We start from the raw sequence: 20,745 nt of genomic DNA on the forward strand, positions 1-20,745 counted from the left end.
GCTTTATCTGGTCCAGTGAATGCACATTTTTGTTTAAATTTTATGTTCATGCAATAGGCGGGCATGCAAAACGCAAAGCCTTTTAAAATGCAAAACAAAAGATTTTTTATGGCGTTACTTCGCGAACACATTCCAACTTTTAATTATCTTACGTTATGCGAAATATTTGATATTCTCAAGAGGGAGTAAAAATGTACACACGAAATAAATTTATGAAGAATCAGTCGATTTTAGTTATGAAATGCAATACCATGCCTATTCTAGTCGATCATCCTACCATGCGCATCCTGGTCAATCATCCTACCATGTGCATCCTGGTCCATCATCCGACCATGTGCATCCTGGTCTATCATCCTACCATGTGCATCCTGGTCTATCATCCTACCATGTGCATCCTGGTCCATCATCTTACCATGCGCATCCTGGTCAATCATCCTACCATGCGCATCCTGGTCAATCATCCTACCATGTGCATCCTGGCCAATCACCCTACCATGTGCATCCTGGCCAATCACCCTACCATGTGTATCCTGGTCAATCATCCTACCATGTGAATCCTGGTCAATCATCCTATCATGCGCATCCTGGTCAATCACCCTACCATGTGAATCCTGGTCAATCATCCTACCATGTGAATCCTGGTCAATCATTCTACCATGCGCATCCTGGTCAATCATCCTACCATGCACATCCTGGCCAATCATCCTATCATGTGCATCCTGGTCTATCATCCTACCATGTGCATCCTGGTCCATGATCCTACCATGTGCATCCTGGTCAATCATCCTACCATGTGCATCCTGGTCAATCATCCTACCATGCGCATCCTGGTCGATCATCCTATTATTATTATTGCCCAAGAAGATAACAGAAATAAAACAAACACATTTATCCCTTATAACAGGCAAACAAAAAGCTATGAAGAGCAATAATGGAACAGAGAAAACATTTGGATCATCTCTTTGGTTAAGATCTTTAAGACCTCTTTGTAGGATCCATAGCCCAGTAGAAAAGAAAAACTATTAAAATGTCTTATGATCTAACAAAATAGTTGATTAAGATTAACGTGGTAAGTCACTATACCTGTCTCAGATATTCCATTAACTATTCATTTGGCTATTTTAAGTGATAAGTATCCTCGTTAAAAATTTTATTTTATTTCAAAATTTATATCGAGGGTTAAAAAATAAAGTAACTGAATGATGCTCTATATTGTAAGAAAAAGAAAGGCCTTATCTCCAACCAGGAAAACCCTCCAAAAAGAAGAGGACCGCGAAGGAAAAATGTAACGAAAGATTATGATAAAAATAGCCACAAAATGGCTGTAAATATCTTAAATTATATCTTGAATTGTCTTCAGTTGAAAGAGCCATCGATATTCATTTGTGGGAAAGCTATTAATAATTATTATTATAATAACGATACATCGTAGAACGCAGAACAACAGCGCGCGCGAAACCAAGAGAAATAAATCGGAAATTTTTCATTTTTTAACGAAACAATGGCTGCAAAGGATGAAACATGTAGGATGCCTTTTTCACCTCTTTAGTTTTAAAGTTTATATATTATATTTGCAAAACCGTACAAATTTGTAGAAACCAACAATTGGATAACTAATGAGCGCAAGCGCTTGGCAGATGGTTTGCATGGGAGTGGTCCGACTCAATGTACCCAGTTGGATAAAACTTTCATTAGTTAAAATTTTCTGGCGTAGTTCAAAAATGCATTTAGTTAATTGCTTTCTCATGCTTTTATTTTGTAAAGAAAACAACAACAGCTCTTTGGGGGTAAAATCCGAGAGCCAAAAGCATGGGTGAGCTGTAATCGCCTTAGGTAACCTATCAGATTACGAGTTTCCGAAAAAGTCTCTCAATGAATCCTACTACTATTCAAATAATAGCCATTAATGCCTTATACTCATTGAATTCAAAACTGTTATCTATTGAGGCCCTATAAATTTGGTAGAACAAATGGCATCTCACGCGACAGAAGTTTTCATTCTACATCACTACTAATAAGTCATTGTTCAAAGCTAAACAGCATGCCAAGATAGCTTGATATCTTTATACGCTTTGTTGGCTAATCGTGGGAACATTTTGGGGAAGTTCTTTCAATTAACGTCTAAGTATAAAACCAACAAAATTCACTTGGCGATGAATCTTAAAAGTTTAGGACATGAAGGAAATCACTTAATATTGTTTAAATTGTTGTTAATTGTAAATTGAATGATGAGTTTTGATCGTGACTTGCTATAGAGACAGAATTCCAGGCACCAAAGGTGGACAAAGTGATGACGCAAATGCATTATAATCTTGATACAATGACAACATAAAGACCAACCCGTTATCACCTACCCTGTTTTTAACCTGCTTTTGTTTCGACCTCACATGACTGTTTTTGAGCTAATTTGGATTCAAGCTGGGAATAAAAAGGGAGGATGATATTGTTGCAGTAACAAACCTTGTTATCATTCGACGTTTTACAAATGACGCTCTCCTCATGTGGTAAATAGTTAAGTAACGCTCTTGGGAGATACTGTAAAAACAAAATAAGATCAAACTACTTTAGACTATCTATTAAAAAAAAAACTTCAAATGCAGCCTGCAGTTAGTAAATGCAATGCAAGAATAACAATATTTGGAAACCTGCCACAATATATTCTAACTTTTAAAGGCTAACTTACTAACTAAAAATACAACTACATCAAAATGGATCCCGCAGTGAGCAAAAACAATATGAGAACCATAGTTTTTTAAAAACCTGTCATAACACATTCTAACTGTTTTCAATCTCAATTAGCAGCAAAAACGTCTGTCAATTACAAGTAAGCATCACAAAGGGAGAGTACCTTTAACGTTATATAATAGCTACAAAGACTGTTTTCGCCCTTCTTTTGGTAGCATCAACGTGTCTAGCCACAGGAAACATTGTGTTGCTTGATCAAAACTAAAAGCTCATGGGTCCTAATAGCGTGGGTTGGCTTCGTAAAGGAAATTTGCGACATTGAAATAGCTTCCTCTTAAAATGTAGCCACTTTCTTGTCCAATCACTACAAATATATCATTAAATGAACAGTACGAATTATCACCCTCTCTCCCTCTTATTCTACTTTATTTTTTGTTTTTATTTTACTTAATATGACTTCGCCCTCGATAGCTATGAGATTAAATTAATTTCATAGTGCAGGTAGCCTATGGGCACCCACGACAATGCAAACACAACTGAGCTTTTATCCGATACGAAATAGTAATTAGTATAGCTGGCAAGAGCATGTTAAAATCAGATCACGAAATGACTCAGTCCTTTTATGCTCCATGGTAAAACTATTAAGTTTGAAGGATGAAATAAGTTCTAAACTCACGAAGATATGATTTTTGAATTTTTGTAAAATTTCAACAACAAAAAACTTTGCCGGAGGCAAGAGATGCCTTCAACGAATGTTTTCATACAAAATTTCCATTTTTCAAAATTCATATCTTTGTGATTATTATTATTATTATACAGCTATTTTAATCATTCGTTTGTCCTGAGTTTTGGAATTACATGGTAAAAGCTTCTATCATTAAAACAATATACTAGTGAATTTGGCTAAAACAGCAGGTTATAGGGCTATCGAGAGTACGCGCAGCGTTAAAATCGGGCTGATGGTGGTTTTCATTGACCAGAAGCTGGTAGAACGTATGTCTCAAGATTTCCCCATTTCTAATTGTATCTTTCAAATGTTTTGATCCAAAATTGTTACAATGATGATAACAACGCTTGCCTGTTTATTGTTAGAACGAAAATAATTTTTCTGTCTACCAAAACTTCTGAAGGGCTCCCGCCACTTTTTATACTCAAAAACTTCACAATGAAAACAAGGAAGTCGAAAACAGTTGATCGCCACACGGTTGCAACGTCTCGTATATAACAATGAGATGATATATCTTTACAACTCAAGCACCTCAAGTACCTTTTGAACATTAGACCGATCGTGATAACTAATGATTTTATAATAAACTCAAATATATTTATATATAAGCAAGAAAATATAAATATCTGTTTTTAAAACCTTGAAGAGGGCTACATCTAAAGCTCTGCCTCTTATTGCCTTGTGTCTATACTAATAATCAAAAGATAGACATGATTTAAACGAAAATGAATATTCCCCATATTCATTGAGCCTGAGGTGAATAATTGTTTTTAGTATGGTTAGACTTGAATATATATATTAAAAAAAAAAAAAAAAAAAAAAGACGAAATTCAGGATAATAAGAAATATTCTATTTGGTATCCTGATTTCAGTTTTGGCAAACTTTATCACCATCGTCTAATAATCACTGGTCACTCGACCAATCACAGCGCGCGAAACTCTATATTTAAGTCTAAAATTATGCTAAACTGCCAGAATTACTCAAATAAAAAACGCACTTCTGAAAGTTCAGTTTTCAGCCAATATGCCAAGTGGTTTTTGTGGTTTGAATGGACTCCGCCTAAAAGCAACATCCGTGACCACCACCTTCAGAATTGACAAAGAATTGCGTGCTAACTGCGCGAGTCAGTATCACAACAAGGTCAGAGCGCGAAATTTAGCACACGTGGTGTTGTATAGGTATCGCAAACAAACCGTCCGTACCTTCAACAAGTAGATCAGATAAGCTCTTTTAATCAAAATTATCTAGCTGTTCCTCAGGAGAAATTGCAAAGTATGATAGGCCTCGAAGGCTCGAGAAAATAATGATAATAATAATAATAATAATAATAATAATAATAACAATACATATTGTTCAATAAAGTTATTATTATTATTGAAAATTATTATTTTTAATAATAATAATAATTTTCAATAATAATAATAACTTTATTGAACAATATGTATCAAATCCTATTCTTCAAAATAATAATTTCAGTAACCAGATCTATAATTTAGAATAATATGACGAAATTCAGACGAATAATAATGATGATAATAATAATAATAATAATAATAATAATTATTATTATTATTATTATTTGTTTAGTCTTTTTAGGGAAGTTAGAATACCTAAGGTTTATGGTTTAAACCCGGTCAGATTGTATGAACTCTATTGAAAAGTCAAGAATATAATAATAATAATAATAATAATAATAATAATAATTGTCCGTCTCTTGCACAGTCCAAGTACCTGGATAGACACAATGCTGCTTTGAAAGTGTTTTTCTTTGAGATGCTAAGAGATCTCAAACTGGCTGATAGTACACCCCCATGGTTTTCTGATGTCAAACCCAAACCACTCTACAAATCAACTGACGCTGAAGCATACTGGGATGTACCTGTATATGCTGACCACATGTATGTACGATCTAACCGTGTGGACGCGCGTTTCATCGACCACAATAACAAGAAAGTACTCATGGTGGAAATGAGCTGTCCGTGGGTTAACAACCGAGAAAAGAAAGACAAAGAGAAGACGAAGAAGTATGGAGCACTTAGACTTGAGCTCACAAAACAACACCCAGGATACACGATCTTGCAAGTGAACCTCATTTTGGACGCTCTTGGAGGATGGTCTAAAGAGATGGAGCCTGAGATGAAGAATATCTTTGGAGCAAGATACAAAGATGTATTACTCAGAATGCAGAAAGCGGTATTAAGCTGCACAGTGAACATTGCAAGAACATTCAAATTAATCACATCTTAAGGACATTTCAAACATTCCAAGTATTTAAACTGCATCTTAAGAACATTAATAATTGGTTTTAAGTGATTGTATATATTATTAATCCTGTCATGCTGGTAGGTTACGAAATTACGCCCTATCTAGCTTACCTAATTAGCATTCAAACGTGTTTACTGCTGATAATAATAATAATAGTAATAATAATAATAGTAATAATAATAATAGTAATAATAATAATAGTAATTATGGGGATGAAGATCATACTTAAAAAGCGCAAATTGGCATAAAATACTCAATTGATCTGTTTACAAAAAGAATATAGCTAGGCAAAATAATAATGATATGCTAGTTAAAGGCTTCTCTGTAAAAGTTAAAAATGTAGTTAAAAATAGGACAGTGAAGTGATATTTCTAATTGTAAATCAACTACAACATGTTTACCTGTATCAAATATTCTATATATTTTCATGACTAAAAAGAACCACCCCAAATGAGTGGACTTCATATTCGGTATAAGTTTATTCCAAATAAAGATTAATTTCACTCAGTTTTTAATTTTACTTGAAAAATATTTGTTTCCCTTCAACTGCAAAAGTATCGTAACAAAAAACAAAAAAAAAGAGTAAAAATGATAATGATAGTATAATAATGATGATGATGATTAGGATGATGAATGATGATGATAATGACGAAACTAATTAAAATATATATTCATTCTAATTGGTTCTCCAGCATGAATTAAAAAATTAATCTGATTGGTTCTCCATAGTAATCGACTGACTATAGTGAACCTCGCAATCTGATTGGTTCTCCAGGCACCTACTACCGTTAGTATCCTCCCATAGTAATCGATTGACTATCGTTAAACTCGCAGTCTGATTGGTTCTCCAGGCACCTACTACCGTTAGTATCCTTCCATAGTAATCGACTGACTATCGTGAAACTCGCGATCTGATTGGTTCTCCAGGCACCTACTACCGTTAGTATCCTCCCATAGTGATCAACTGACTATCGTGAAACTCTCAATCTGATTGGCTCCAGGCACCTACTACCGTTAGTATCCTCCCATAGTGATCAACTGACATCGTGAAACTCTCAATCTGATTGGTTCTCCAAGCACCTACTACAGTTATTATCCTCAAATAGTAATCGACTGACTATCGTGAAACACGCAATCTGATTGGTTCTCCAGGCACCTACTACCGTTAGTATCCTCCCATAGTGATCAACTGACTTATCGTGAAACTCTCAATTTGATTGGCTCTCCAGGCACCTACTACCGTTAGTATCCTCAAATAGTAATCGACTGACTATCGTGAAACTCGCAATCTGATTGGTTCTCCAGGCACCTACTACCGTTAGTATCCTCAAATAGTAATCCGCTATTATGAAACTCGCAATCTGATTGGTTTGTCTCACAGAAGACTGTCACTCTAAAGTTGCTTTGCGTTATATAATTTTATCTTTTTAAAAAACTTGTCCAGTGGGCAGACCTTGTACTTATCACTTTTTAATAAGTTTTTGCACACGTATTCAAGTACGTCAGTGTGTTGGTCACGAAATGTCAAGAATAGCTTGATAATATATCTTTAATCAACGAGATACTTATAGTACAAATTGTAATGGAAAACCTAATATGAGTTGACTATCTTCTCACCAAGCTTTGTAAAGGGAAAAACCAAAACATTTAGGAAATTATCTAAAATTTTTATGGTAAATCTAATACTGAATATGGGCACCAAATTAGCGAAAACTGAAACGATTCAAAAAACCTAAACATGCTTCAGTCCTGTCACAATCAGTAAGCAGAAGTAATAAGTAAACGTAAAGGTTTTTTTAAAAAAAATTTCAGTACTGAGACCTAATAAGAGTTTCGATAATTAAAAACATCGTAAAGCGCAAGTTTCCATACAGTTTGGTTATAAATATTCAATAAGTAATAATTGCCTATAGAGTAAAAATAATAATTGGTATTTAATTGGGTATCATTTCAAAATTAGTAATAACAAATTACTACAGCCACAAAATTGAAAACTTTGTTAGATATTTAAAGCGCTAGCATGGTGAAAGATAAGAAGGAAAAGAAGAGGAAGAAGAAGTGGAACAAGAGGAAAAAGAGGAACAAAAGGAAGAGGAAGAAAAGAAAAGGGATAATCGATCAAGCATCAAAACAGTGAATAATGCTCAATGGATAGTCTGAGTCAACTCAGTGGATAGTATTTCCTTAGAGAAAGTTAAAATACCCAAAGTCAAATCAATTCGGAAGCAATTTGATTCAATCTTTAAAATAGAGTTCCGACACAAGAATGACCAGCTTATTCGATGAACGATGTTTTTAAAGTCAAATTGCCACGTATTCAATAACCTATCATATTTGTTTCGATAAAGTGAATTGCCAAGCCAAAACAAGCGACAACGGCTTTCGAGTTCGTACAGATACTATCTATACTCGTTATGTGTCCAAAGTTTAAAAGCATTTAATTATGCAAATAAAGGTTATTGAAATCATTTTTTCAAAATTAAAGTCAATGTTTTGGCTTGTAAAGCTTTTCAGAGTATTATACTTTTTCAAGCAAGTTAATCAACTGAAAACCCTTTTTTTTTTATGGGTCTATTTTCTATAACCCTTTTTTATCTTAAAATTCTATTAAACTGAGAGGGTATAGTTATTTTTTAGACTTTGCTTGAAGTTTCAAGATTTCCAAGCTAAAATGAGATCCACAAAAAAGGCATACTTCATTCTATTTGGATTTGAGGACGAAATTACTAAATAAATAATACAATACAAATAATTTTTTATATATTTCTCCTACTTTTTGGGATAATATGAAGAATTGAAAATTTAGAAATCAAAGCGATTTTGATGGCAGCCACCTTGAATTCCATTTATGACTCCATGATATACAACAATGATAAACAGTAATAGTGAGTACTCGCAAAACTAAAGAGAACCTTTTTATTCGATATCCTGTGACAGCCTCTGTGCGGTACAAAGTTAGGCAAGGCTAATTCACAGATCGAATTGGAATATAGCTGGTTATGTTTTGTGGAGAGAGGAAAACCTAAGAAAAACTTTCGCATCAAGAGGAAGACCTAACAAACTCTACTCACATGTGATGCCGAGTCTAGTACCCCATTCACACCAAGGCTTAAACATGTTTTAAAGTGGTTTAACTAAACAGGTTTGGAAAACTATCTACGAACACTGCACAATCTTTGGTGAAATAATGCATGCAAACTATCCTTTGTCTCATGCTCTGACAATATTTTAGAAAGTTTCATTATATTGTAGGTTTCTAGTTTCTCAATTTTTTTCCTAAAGAAAACATAGTTTAACTAAACACGTTTAGGTGTGAATGGGGTATAGGACTCGACTGTATTACAGCTACACCACCCTTGATTCCCTTAGAAATAAAACGGGAAAAGTAGGATGGAAAAAAGAAGTAAAAGGAGAAGACAGCTGAAAAACTGAGTCGGATCGGAATACAGAAGGGCTAAAAATATATTCACAACTGAGACAAGAGGCCGGACAAATATTTTACTGAGAAGAAAACGCAAGTGGTAAAACTTATGGAAAAACAGCCGACCGGATATATGGTCAATCAAAAACAGATTAACAACTAAATACGGAAATCGGGAAGAATATTATACCTATTTTACTTTCCAAAATGAATAAATGCTATGATCATTGAGCTGATTAACTAACGCACTTTTATATTGAAAAACTAATCGTACAATGTAAAATTTTGCATTTCCATCTGTTCAGTCATTACTAGCTCAAAGTATAACTAAAATTGGCTGAAGACCAAAAGAACCTTAGTACGCCTACGTAGTTTACAAGAGCATCACGAGGATAAAACAATACTGACGATGAGTGGGCAGTCGGGTCTCTATAACTGCCATTTGTATATAACTAACCTAAAAGAAAGAGCATTCATAATATTCTATTTCACTTATTTGTTTAGTGTATCTGAATTCTAACAAATTACTTCCGGCAAAGCAAGAGAAATTGGTCAGGAAGTTAGTGAGATTTATAGGAAGTTGATGGCAAGACCTGCTTGAATTATGTACTGGTAAGATAACATGGAACAGCAATTAACTGATGAGCAAACTTCACAATTCCGTTAGCAAAACTTTCAGTTGAACACATTAATAATTAAAAATAAAATGCCAATTCAGAGTCATTGACAGTTGTATCTCCATTCACCAATTAACACTAGCCTTAGAAAGTGGTTACTAACAATTGCAACTCTGAAACATAACGAACTGATGAATAAAGCTTACACTTAGAGATGACCTCGGGCGCTTTTGGATTCTGAATGAAACTAAAAATATAAAAAATTGAATTCTAACAAAAGTTTAGAAAGTTTTGTTTAGGAAAAAAGTAGAAAATTTAAAAACTGAGCTTATAAAAATAACTCTCTTTGTTCTCAATTCAGGCAGTTTAATATTTTTTGAAAAATAAACTGGATTCTGATTGGCTGAAATTTGTGTCTAAAACAACTGAAAAGGTACAGCGATTACAATTCCTGGGGTGCGAAAATATTTCAACGCGAGATGCATTTTCCCTCCATTATTGGACGCGTTTACCACATGCTGTCTGATATTTTCAACGTACACAAAAGCAGGTGCTCAACTTCACATAAGGATGGACATCATTCTGTGGTTGTCAGATTTGGACCGATAATTCGACAGTTTAATCTCCTAGCACGCGACTGAATTATAATCGCCTTCCATAAGTACTAATTACTCAATGGGATCTACAACCCGAAAATCTGTCACTCTTGTAATTCTTAACGTTAAATTATTAATTTGAATAACTTCTATCACTGGAAACACATTTTACTGGTGTTTGTTCCTAAAGGTTATTCAGTTTTGCTCTTTTCTGCTCAGTATTTTTCTAGTTTCAGTACGTTACGGTCCCTAATAGCCGTTAGTGTTCTATTAACGCCCCGCGCAACCAACACATCTTCGGTTCTTAACAAAACGTTAGGTATTTACCTTCTATACAAAAACACACAATTCTCTTGAATAAAGAGAGAATACCATTGTCTAGAGTATGAAAGCTTTTTATTAACAAGTGTTCGTTTTGACAGTTAGGTGGCCCAGCTACAATTCATTATAACCGTTTAGCACACTCTTCAAATGTCCGGTCCATTAAGAAATCTTAAATAAACTATACTACCAGGACGAAAAACAGCAAAAAATTGCAATGCAAATAAATAAACTTGGTAAAAACAAACTAAAATATCATATTGTACAATTTTTTGACTTAAACTTTTTTTTGTTTCTGGCTTTCTAACTTTTATTTCGCTTCAACAATAAATCAAAATGAAACTTTTTTACCTGATATGATATATTTTAGTTAGTAATTTTTAACTGAATATTTATTAGTTAGGATTCTCGTCATCTATCTACAGTTGTAAAGAAATAACTTTGCATCTCTTCTTAAAACAGAATGCGCGCCGATATCATTAACACTCTAGGAGTTTTAATTCCGTCTTACAGGCTCTTATCTTATAATAAATTTAGTAAATCTTTACAGTATCTTTATCTTAACATTTGTACACTACTTCACTGTACATTCAAGTACCACCTTATTTTCCTACTATCAAAAATCAACAAATAACACTGAATAAATTTATAGTAAATCTTTACAGTATCTTTACCTTAATATCTGTACACTACTTCACTGTACATTCAAGTACCACCTTATTTTCCTACTATCAAAAATCAATAAATAACACTGAATAAATTTATAGTAAACCTTTACAGTATCTTTACCTTAATATCTGTACACTACTTCACTGTACGTTCAAGTACCAGTTTATTTTCCTACTATCAAAAATCAACAAATAACACTACTTCTATGATTATTATTCTGACCGCAGTTCCGTTGAAAGTTTAACACATTTAGGAGTACTGTGATGTATATAATTTTCTATGTACAGAAAGCGGTTTTCTAAGAGAAATGTCATCAGCTTTTATGAGACTTTCTTCGGGTTTTACTTGTTTATTTCTTCTTCAGTTTCATTGTGAACGTTTGCAATGTGAAATTTCAGGTCGCAGCGACGGGTAAAACTCACTTTGCAGAACCTGCAGCGGTAAGGTGAATTATCGGTATGGACATGCATGTGGAACTTTAGGTTTGAGAGTTTGTTGAAGGCTTTCTCACAGAGTCGACACTTATACGGCTTCTCGCCAGTATGAATTAAGATGTGATTTTTTAAATTGCCTTTTTGGTGGAACCCCTTGCCACATGTCTCGCAGACGTACTCTTTAGACTCACTGTGTGTACGAATATGAGTTTTTAAGGTGGATGATCGATTAAACGCTTTGTCACAAAGGTGGCATTTGTGAGGGCGTTCGGAAGTATGGATGATTTTGTGCCGGCAAAGGGTGCTCGACAAGCGAAATCCTTTGCCACAAATACCACAAACGAAAGGCCTTGTTCCAGTATGTGAAGGCATTCTCATATGAATTGCCAGGGTGTACTTCGTCTTGAAGGTCTTCCCGCATTGTTTGCACGCCAAGGGTTCTTCTTTGAAGTCAACATCATCGAGGTTTAACGCTGTGAAAAAGTCTTCTCTTTTCTTGGCAATCTTCCCTTCCAATTTTTCATTCGGATCTTGGTCTTGGAAAATCGGATAGACTGCATTCTCTTGCTTTGGAATAAGCTCATAGTTTCGATAATTTCCTTCTATGGGATCTTGTAACGAATTTTGAAGTAATAAAGGTCGGTTATGAAAGATGGGTACGGGGTAAGAACAGCGCATCTCTTGTAGCGCTGAATGGAAAAGAAAATCGCGGTTCAAATCACGGCGATAAGCCTCAAAAGCACTTGAATAGGGGCGAAACTGTAAGAGCGACCCTTGTTCATGATACTGCAGTGAAGTCGGGAAAATAAACTGCTGCCTGATTTCTGATGTGCTTTTGGCTGTAAAAGAAAGAAAAGCCATTAGCGGTTGCTATTAAATTTCAAAAAAGATAACCAATGACCAAAACTATAGGTATGATTTATGGGGCGTTGATTTCCTTAAAGACTGAGATTCGACACAGAAAATAAATATTTATTATCACAATTTGAGCAAATTACTTCTATATTTTGAAGATAGGCATTTATGGCCTTTTTTCCTCTTTGTGTTATGAACACGCGAATGAAAGCAGGTAGTTTTCTTGTTGTTGTAGACGTCTATTTTCCGCGGTTAAGTCAAGTTTTTTGTTAATGTATTAGAGCCGATTATCTTTCTAGATGAAAGCCTGCATCCGCAAGCAAAGATTACTAAATTAGTCAATACAAGTATTTTGAGCGCTTACCTTTTTTAACTAACTCTGTCGTGTTTGTTTCTTGGATATCTGAGCCGTTATTGGAACGTCGTTTTAAAAGAAAAGACTTTGGCATTGTGCTCTGATAGTGTTGGTACAGAGAAGTGTAGTTAAAAGTGTAATCGTAGGAATTTGTAAACTGCGCGTCACTAGTGAACTTTGTAGTGGTTTCTGTTCACTCAGTTCTGTCTATTTAATGCACTGGGTTAGGACAAGGGTAATATGTCGCTGCACCTCTTACCCTATCGTACTTGACTGTGCTTTGCCTTAGTGAAATGTCTCTCAGGCTGCAGAATAGAGCTCACTTAACTCACACGTGCATCACAACTCAACTGTGTTGTTTGTACTAAATACACGCGTCTTGGTATTGTAGTTGGCTCAAGTGCGGTGGGGTTTCGGGGCCAATAGCCATTCAACCCGCACAAATAACAAGTGTCGATAGTATTGTTTAGCAATCGAACGCATGAGTGGTTAACAATAACTATTGTCTATTACACCTGTAAGAAAATAATAGTCGGTAATTGGGGCTCACTACACTTATATGTGCTTTTTGACTTTTCGATAAAAAAAATATGGACTACGCCGCATTTGTAGTTGGCCTGGCACTTGACAGCTTTCGTTGAAAAAGTTAACACAGTTAAAGGACTTTTTTGTATGACTTTTCTCTGTGATAATACTTTCTTTTGTCATTAGTAATTTTTACAGACACATCTGTGGTTGTTAAGAAGCTTGGCTACGACCAGCTGTCACTTGCTTCTGTTTTAATTTACAGTGTTAATCTTAATCATCTTGGCCGGAGTGCTTCAAATTGTCACTGAGTAACCTATAAGCACCTAATATATACATTAGAAAAAGTCTAGGTTTGTTAAGGTATTGTTGTCTGGAGAGGTACGAGGCTGTTTTCAAAATTAATACTGGCATTTTCAGCCAGGGCAAAATAAACTATCTTTTTTTTACAATGCCTCAATTAACGGTTTAAATTTTAATATTAGTGGATGATTGCTAACGTCGGATGAAACTCCTGTGGTCATCATAGTAATTTCAGTCAATTTGTACCGACTGGTTAAACCCTCAAAACATAATCAAATGCCAATTACTATTAATCAGTCTCAAACGCCCACAACCAACCACAGAAAGAAAGCTAGGGCGATTGTAAACCAAACACGAAAACTACGCCTAGTCAATGTTAGTTCACAGCGTTCTCTATTTCAAAATAAACTCTCTCCCTTTCTCTCAAGATCTTTATTTCATTAATTAAATACATTGTCAAATGAGAAGATAGTGTAAAATGTCCCTAAAAAACTGTCAGGCGAATAACGTCTCGGTTTAGTATGACATAGGGTGGACCACAAAGTCCGGTACTTTAAGCAAACAAGATCTTGAACTTATTAATAGTTTATGTGTTGTTACTTGTGCAGCTTAGTGTCAATCCAACAGGTATCGCATGTGCTAATACTTAAAGTAGCTGGACCTGCAGCGAAATATCTTTAATGGTGACCCATTTTGTTCAAAAACCTGATGCACGAATAAACAAATAAGAACTAAAACGTAAAGATGAATGGTAAATGGGCGTTACATCTTTAGAAATGTAAACTTTCCGTTTTTTTCGTATTCGCTCAAAGTAAGGGAAGGTACGTTTTTGTTTTATTGGGGGGAGCGCTGTGGAATGTGCAGTAAATGTTATTAAAATAATTGTAGCCCTCCCCATTATATTCAGTAAGAAATTCATGAACCTTTTATTAAGTCAACAACGAAAACTTTGGTCTAAATAAAAAGGTTTGACCTTCTACAAAAGTTAACAGTTTTTACTGATGATCCTTCCCTAAAAAGCCCCAGCCCTTCCACAATAAAAAACGTACCTTTCCTGATATATTATGATACCATGGTTGTTCTTAGTGATTTTAACGAATAAAACCAACACCTTAGGAGACCTTAAGTAGTTATGGAGTACTAGGTTATCAATGCTAGATTTCCGTGAGAATTCAGAAGAAAAAAAATTATTTCCCGTTGAGCTTCTTACACTCAACTTAGCTGGATATCACATTCGCCCATCAACATTTTTTCTATTTAAAAGAAAAATTTATCTCAAGATGATTTGTAAGAAATAGCTGTCTCATGAGAAATCTCTTCGTCTTGAAATCTTTTAGAAATAAATAATGTGCTGAGCGAATATTCTTTCTTATTGTGCACATTATTAGCAAGAAAGATTTAGATGACTTTAATCAGAGATGTACGTCAGCAAATCCTAAACAAAAGCGCCTTTTCTGAGACGTCAAAGCCGCTTCTTTAATTTTACACCCGTTCTTGATAAAGGTCTGCTATTCCGAAACAATGCCAAAGTTAAGAATAGAAAGACTTGAATTCGGTGTGGATTTTCGTATCATTTTCAAGATACTATTGTATGGGATGCCGAGTTTTTGATTTCGATTAGGAAAGAAAGTTATAAGTAAGTAAAAGCAAGATGTTTTAGAAAATCCCTCGTAAAATGCCTCGTAAAATGACGTTTTATATAACTGCTTCGTGGTAGATAACCGTAGTAACATACCTCTAAAACTAGAAAGAAAATCTATTTAAAGGGCACGAAACGCTTTGAAAATTAAAGAAGCAAACTACTGATTCAAAGAAATCCGAGCACAAGCTGAATACAAAGATTTGTGAATAATAATAATAAGATGTGAAAGTTAAGTGATAGAGACGGGAAAACGAATTAAAAAGGAAGACGAAAAGGAGAAAAACGAAAGAAGATGAAAAGGAGAAAATAGCGGCAAGGTTTGAAGTTCTCGTTACTGTCAGCCGTCGTTAGTAGTTGTTCTATTTGTGTTTTAGAGTTCATTTCTGAGTTCACTTCCTTGTTCAGTATAGTAGTATCATATTGCTTATTTGTAAACGAAACGAAACATAGCAGAGTACTAAGAATGCAATGAATTCATTTCTGAAGTATATTAAAAACATGGTCTTCTTGTTCAGTATAGTATTATCACACTGCTTATAGACGCAACGAAACATAGCAGAGTACTAAGCTAGAGTGCGATGAGAATATTAATTAAAGGGTCTTCTGGTTTAGCATCGTTATCACCTATAGACGAGCAGAAAGAAAGCAATTTTTCCTACAGAATCCCCTTATGCAGAATATTTTGATGTTTCCAAGGTCCTACGATGCAATAGAACTTTCTTCCAGTCACGAATGAATCTATATAATCTCGATAAGCATCATAACCACAACTGCCAAAAAATACTATTCTTGGTTTGCACGTGACATCATCAAAAAACTAAAATCCAAAGTAATCACTCTACAAAACTTTTTGTTTATAGCAATACAAGAAAATTCTTACCAAAATAAGTCTAAGCTATACGAAAATTAATCAAGGTCGCCATTGACAAGCAGACATCCAAGATATCGAAAGAATTGTGTTATCTTTACTACTCGGATGAAAGCCTTTGATAATGACTAAATATTCTAAATTGAGTTAATTTTTTAATTGTCAGTTCAATGCTAAACTTCATAAAAGCAGTTTTAGAGAGAAATTACCGGAGTTTTAAGTTTCTTTCTTTTTACCTGGCCTTATTTCTTTACCCAATTTCAAAAAAGCCAATGGAATGTCGCACTTTGAAGGGTTACTCCTTTAACTTCATGCAAAATGTCAAATGAGACGTAATTAAGTAGTTCAAAAGCTGACCCTTTGTTTTGACCACTCTGCTTTTATGGGTTGCCTGTGGCTTGCTGGAAAGCCGTAAATTCTATGCCAAGGCTGGGCTTTTTTGTTAGGTTGTTAGTAGTTATAATAATACTAATAACATAAATGAAAAAATTACTCAATTCTGATTGGCTTAGAGCGGTGATTTTAATGAAGAGATAGAAAACGAGCGCGCGTGCTATGTTGAGTTATACAAGCACGCGCGAAATTGCGTGAGTCCGAGAGAAGTGCTAGGAAAAGCACGAGCCGTATGCTTCTCGGCAATTCTCGAGGGCTTACGCAATTTCCCAAGTGCTTGTATAACTCAACATAGCACAAGCAAGATGAGTTTTCTATCTCTTCATTAAAATCACTAAGATATAACTAACGCATTAACTGAAAAGAAATAATAAAACATTGCTTGCGTTGCTGACGTCATTTCCTCACGATCTATATTGAGGTATATAAAACGGTAATTGACCAATCAGAGCGCGGTTATATCTTAGTTATTTTATAAAACGTAATACAGTGCGAAAAAGTGTAATGACAGCGCAAAAAAGTGTAACAGTGCAAAAAAGTGTAATACAGTGCAAAAAAGTGTAATACAGTGCAAAAAAGTGTAATACAGTGCAAAAAAGTGTAATACAGTGCAAAAAAGTGTAATACAGTGCAAAAAGTGTAATACACTGCAAAAAGTGTAATACACTGCAAAAAAGTGTAATACACTGCAAAAAAGTGTAGTCAGTGCTTAAAAGTGTAATACAGTGCAAAAAAGTGTAATACAGTGCAAAAAAGTGTAATACAGTGCAAATTACAAACGGAATTCTTGCTTTTGATTGGATATTAAAAATTTGCAATAAACTTTCTTTTGTAATTTTTTCACGTATGTCATTAATAAGTAATAACACGATTTCTCGTTCAATTTAGAATAATTTACACTCGTGTGTTTTTCAAAGAGCTGAAATTGCACCCGACCTACGATCTCGTGCAATTTTAACTCTTCGAAATACGCAAGTTAATCCCAAATTGAACTCGAAACCGTGTTATTACTTATACTAATTGGTCTTTATTTGTCTCATAAAAACATACGAGACATGCAAATGTATATGCGATAATGATAAATAACAATATGATAATTTACATATAAAATCTGAAAATCCCATAAAAATATATACATGATTTTACTTAACTAAATTATATTAAATCAATATAAATCAACGAATCAAGCATTAGACTTCCGGGTACTTCTGGGCCTAAATGTATCAACATGACAGTTGTATCGAACTGCAGATGATGAATCGTTTTCAGAGGCATGTTTATCTACATTTTTTGGATTTCTTTTTGGTTGTAGGCAAAATATGAACAAATAATCTTGTGATTTGTTCATCGATTGATGTTTGTGCATCGTGCAAATAATTTACAGTTATTTATTTTGAGTGATCTTATCGTTGTATTTTATGACAGTATACAGCATTTTGCCTTACAGTTAAGGCATGTTGTGAAATCAGTCTTTTGATTCCAATACTGTTTTCTAAAACCGTTTTTTACTATTTGTGTGGTTAAAATGTTTATAAAATATATTAGATCAGTTTAAACAGTGAATTTATATACATTTAAAGATAAACCGCATTCAAAACTATTTGCACCTTTTTGACGTAATACGTTAAATCTCAAAAATACTGAAAGTTTGTCGACCTGTTCACTTCTCAAAACCTGCTGGCCGCAAAATATTATTTTAATTTCTGTAAGAACTACCTTTTATCTCTGCAATACTCAAATATTATAGTCCTACGAAGTCTAACTTTTGAGTTTTGATTTTTTTTCCTAAGCCATATTTTAGCCAACTGGCCAAGGACGATTATCGATGGTCGGTAAAATTGAAATATCTAGATATAAATAATTTTATATTTAACTTTAAAGCTACTCATCTTTGCATAAGATATATATCTACTATAATATGGAAGGATTTAGTGTTGTGATGATTTGTTATGGATTTACGAATTTTTAAACATCGCCCAAATTTCATGAATGAGAAGTAGTCAAAATCACTAATTTGGCCTCCAAGGGGACCCCCCCCTGAAACTTTGCAAAAAAGCGCCGAGACACAAAACAAAATGTGTTTTGGAAATAACCTTGGAAGGGCACACTTACACACAAAGTTTGAAAGAAATATGTTTTTTTCACTCAAAATGATTATGAGGTTCTTACAGAGACAGCCTCTTAAAGCCATGATGTGTTAAGTGAGAGTCAATGACCTTGCACATTAGCAATGTAAATCAACACACCACTGCTCTCGAAAGCTCCAGTACAGTGAAGGCAGGTGTTGCGGGGGTCTTCAAACAACTTGGGTTTATATCAGAATTCAGGTTTCTTCGTTTCTTGTTCAGGTGAACTGAGGTAGGTGCGAGTTTGTTTACACTAGATAAAAATGACTGGGTGGTGGAGATAAATATGACTGGGATCCTATAGAGAAATTGATTATGTTTAGTTAAAACTAAACATATTAGTCCATTAAATCATATTCGTACATTTGAAAAACAGCGGTTCTACAATGCTACTATTTTGTTATTTTAGTTTATCAAATTCCTCAATAATATTTAGACTCGTAATGATTTCAAGGGTCCTAACGGCAAGAATTTGTGCAATTGTTTTAGATGACCACTACGGGATGCAATGGCTTTTAACAAATAAAACTATTACAAACAGTGTTGAGTAAACAGATGCGATTATGTCACGAATTCGTTGCTTGCCAATACTGTTTCTATTGGGAATGAATGTTGCTTCGTATGCTGTTGCGGATATCTTAAGGACAGAATGTCTGAATGAAGGCTTGTTCACAAACGTGGAAAATGGTAAGATTTTATACTATTTTATTACGTATGTTTTTGTTTCTATTTTTATGTAAAAATTTTGGGAATGATAATTGATTATTTCAAGGAAAGAGGAGTAGTTAAAAGAAGGGTAGAAAAATGAAAAGGAGTGAAGAAAATAGAAAAGAAGAGAAGAGAAGAGAAGAGAAGAGAAGAGAAGAGAAGAGAAGAGAAGAGAAGAGAAGAGAAGAGAAGAGAAGAGAAGAGAAGAGAAGAGAAGAGAAGAGAAGAGAAGAGAAGAGTTTACGCCGAACATGCAGCGCCAGATCAAATTGAATCAGTTAATAGGCGTCGATTTATGTGAAAGGAGCGAAACCGGAAAATGAATTCATCACACCGTTCATTGTCATTTTTACACCAACTCAGTCCATACTTCTGTTATACTGCGACAAATCATTTTTTTTTTCGGTTCAACACGTATAGCACAGTTAATAGCATCATTAAATAATGACTGTCATTATTATTTGCTTTCTGCTTTTGAAAACAAGTTGTAATTTGCCGTTCTCTTAGTCGCTTCGAGGTACTCTCATTCCTTTCCATGTTTTTTTCCAAATGTTTTTAATGTTTTGAAATGACGAAATGATGCTTTAATACTAGGTCAAATCCAATTATCGGGCAATACTTCGTTGATTGTTTAACACCAGGCCATCAAGTGTGCCTATACTAATTTTTGTCTATTCACAAAGTCGGCCGAACGCCAGTCAAACAGTTTTTATTAAAAATTAATTAATTTGGTCGGATCTTAAAGATATTACAAGACATAGTTGCAGAAAGATTAAAGTTTGAGTGTTGGGTGTGTCACGGCAATCGGCGTTAATTTTCGTTAGGCTCTATTTCAAAAACTTATCGGTTTGGAGATCTGAAACTAAAATTGTGTCTCAAGCGACTGACATTAGGGTAACATATTTACATGTTTCTTATATATTATTTATTGATTTCTTTCAACGCGAAAAATCGAGAGTCAAAAAATGTTTATGATTTACGCAAAATAGAACATAAAGGATTTGTTGATAATTTCATATTTCGTTTATCCAATGTCGCATCGTAATTTATCACGTTGGTATCCGCACTACATTCGGTTTGCCGACCCATAATAGTTTCCGTGCGTGTCATTTAGCTGTCAGAGTTTTGGACCTAATCCAATCACATTGCAGTTTCCAGATCACGTGTATCAAAATAACAAGTAAGTTATTGAAGAGTTATCCAAAAGCTTGTGACTATTAATATTAAAACTGGT

General features: G+C 34.4%; 2 protein-coding genes across 2 annotated transcripts; one reads left to right on the plus strand and one right to left on the minus strand.

Annotated features, from left to right (window-relative positions):
• The first annotated feature begins 5,165 nt into the window (after positions 1-5,165).
• On the plus strand, positions 5,166-5,822 carry LOC148908735 (uncharacterized). The gene has a single exon (XM_089034820.1). It carries the CDS (start codon positions 5,187-5,189, stop codon positions 5,658-5,660), a length of 474 nt encoding a protein of 157 aa, XP_088890946.1. The 5' UTR covers positions 5,166-5,186; the 3' UTR covers positions 5,661-5,822.
• A 5,499-nt stretch (positions 5,823-11,321) lies between these two features.
• Positions 11,322-13,289, minus strand: LOC116305646 (uncharacterized). Its single transcript, XM_031715602.2, has 2 exons — positions 12,956-13,289; positions 11,322-12,575 (listed from the first exon to the last, which is right to left on the minus strand). Exons 1-2 carry the CDS (start codon positions 13,038-13,040, stop codon positions 11,644-11,646), a joined length of 1,017 nt encoding a protein of 338 aa, XP_031571462.1. The 5' UTR covers positions 13,041-13,289; the 3' UTR covers positions 11,322-11,643.
• Between the last annotated feature and the right edge of the window lie 7,456 nt (positions 13,290-20,745).

The sequence above is a fragment of the Actinia tenebrosa genome, unplaced genomic scaffold (assembly GCF_029948245.1).
Source record: "Actinia tenebrosa isolate PJP-AT-01 unplaced genomic scaffold, QUT_ActTen_1.0 PGA_scaffold3__52_contigs__length_22856419, whole genome shotgun sequence".
Classification (NCBI taxonomy): domain Eukaryota; kingdom Metazoa; phylum Cnidaria; class Anthozoa; order Actiniaria; family Actiniidae; genus Actinia; species Actinia tenebrosa.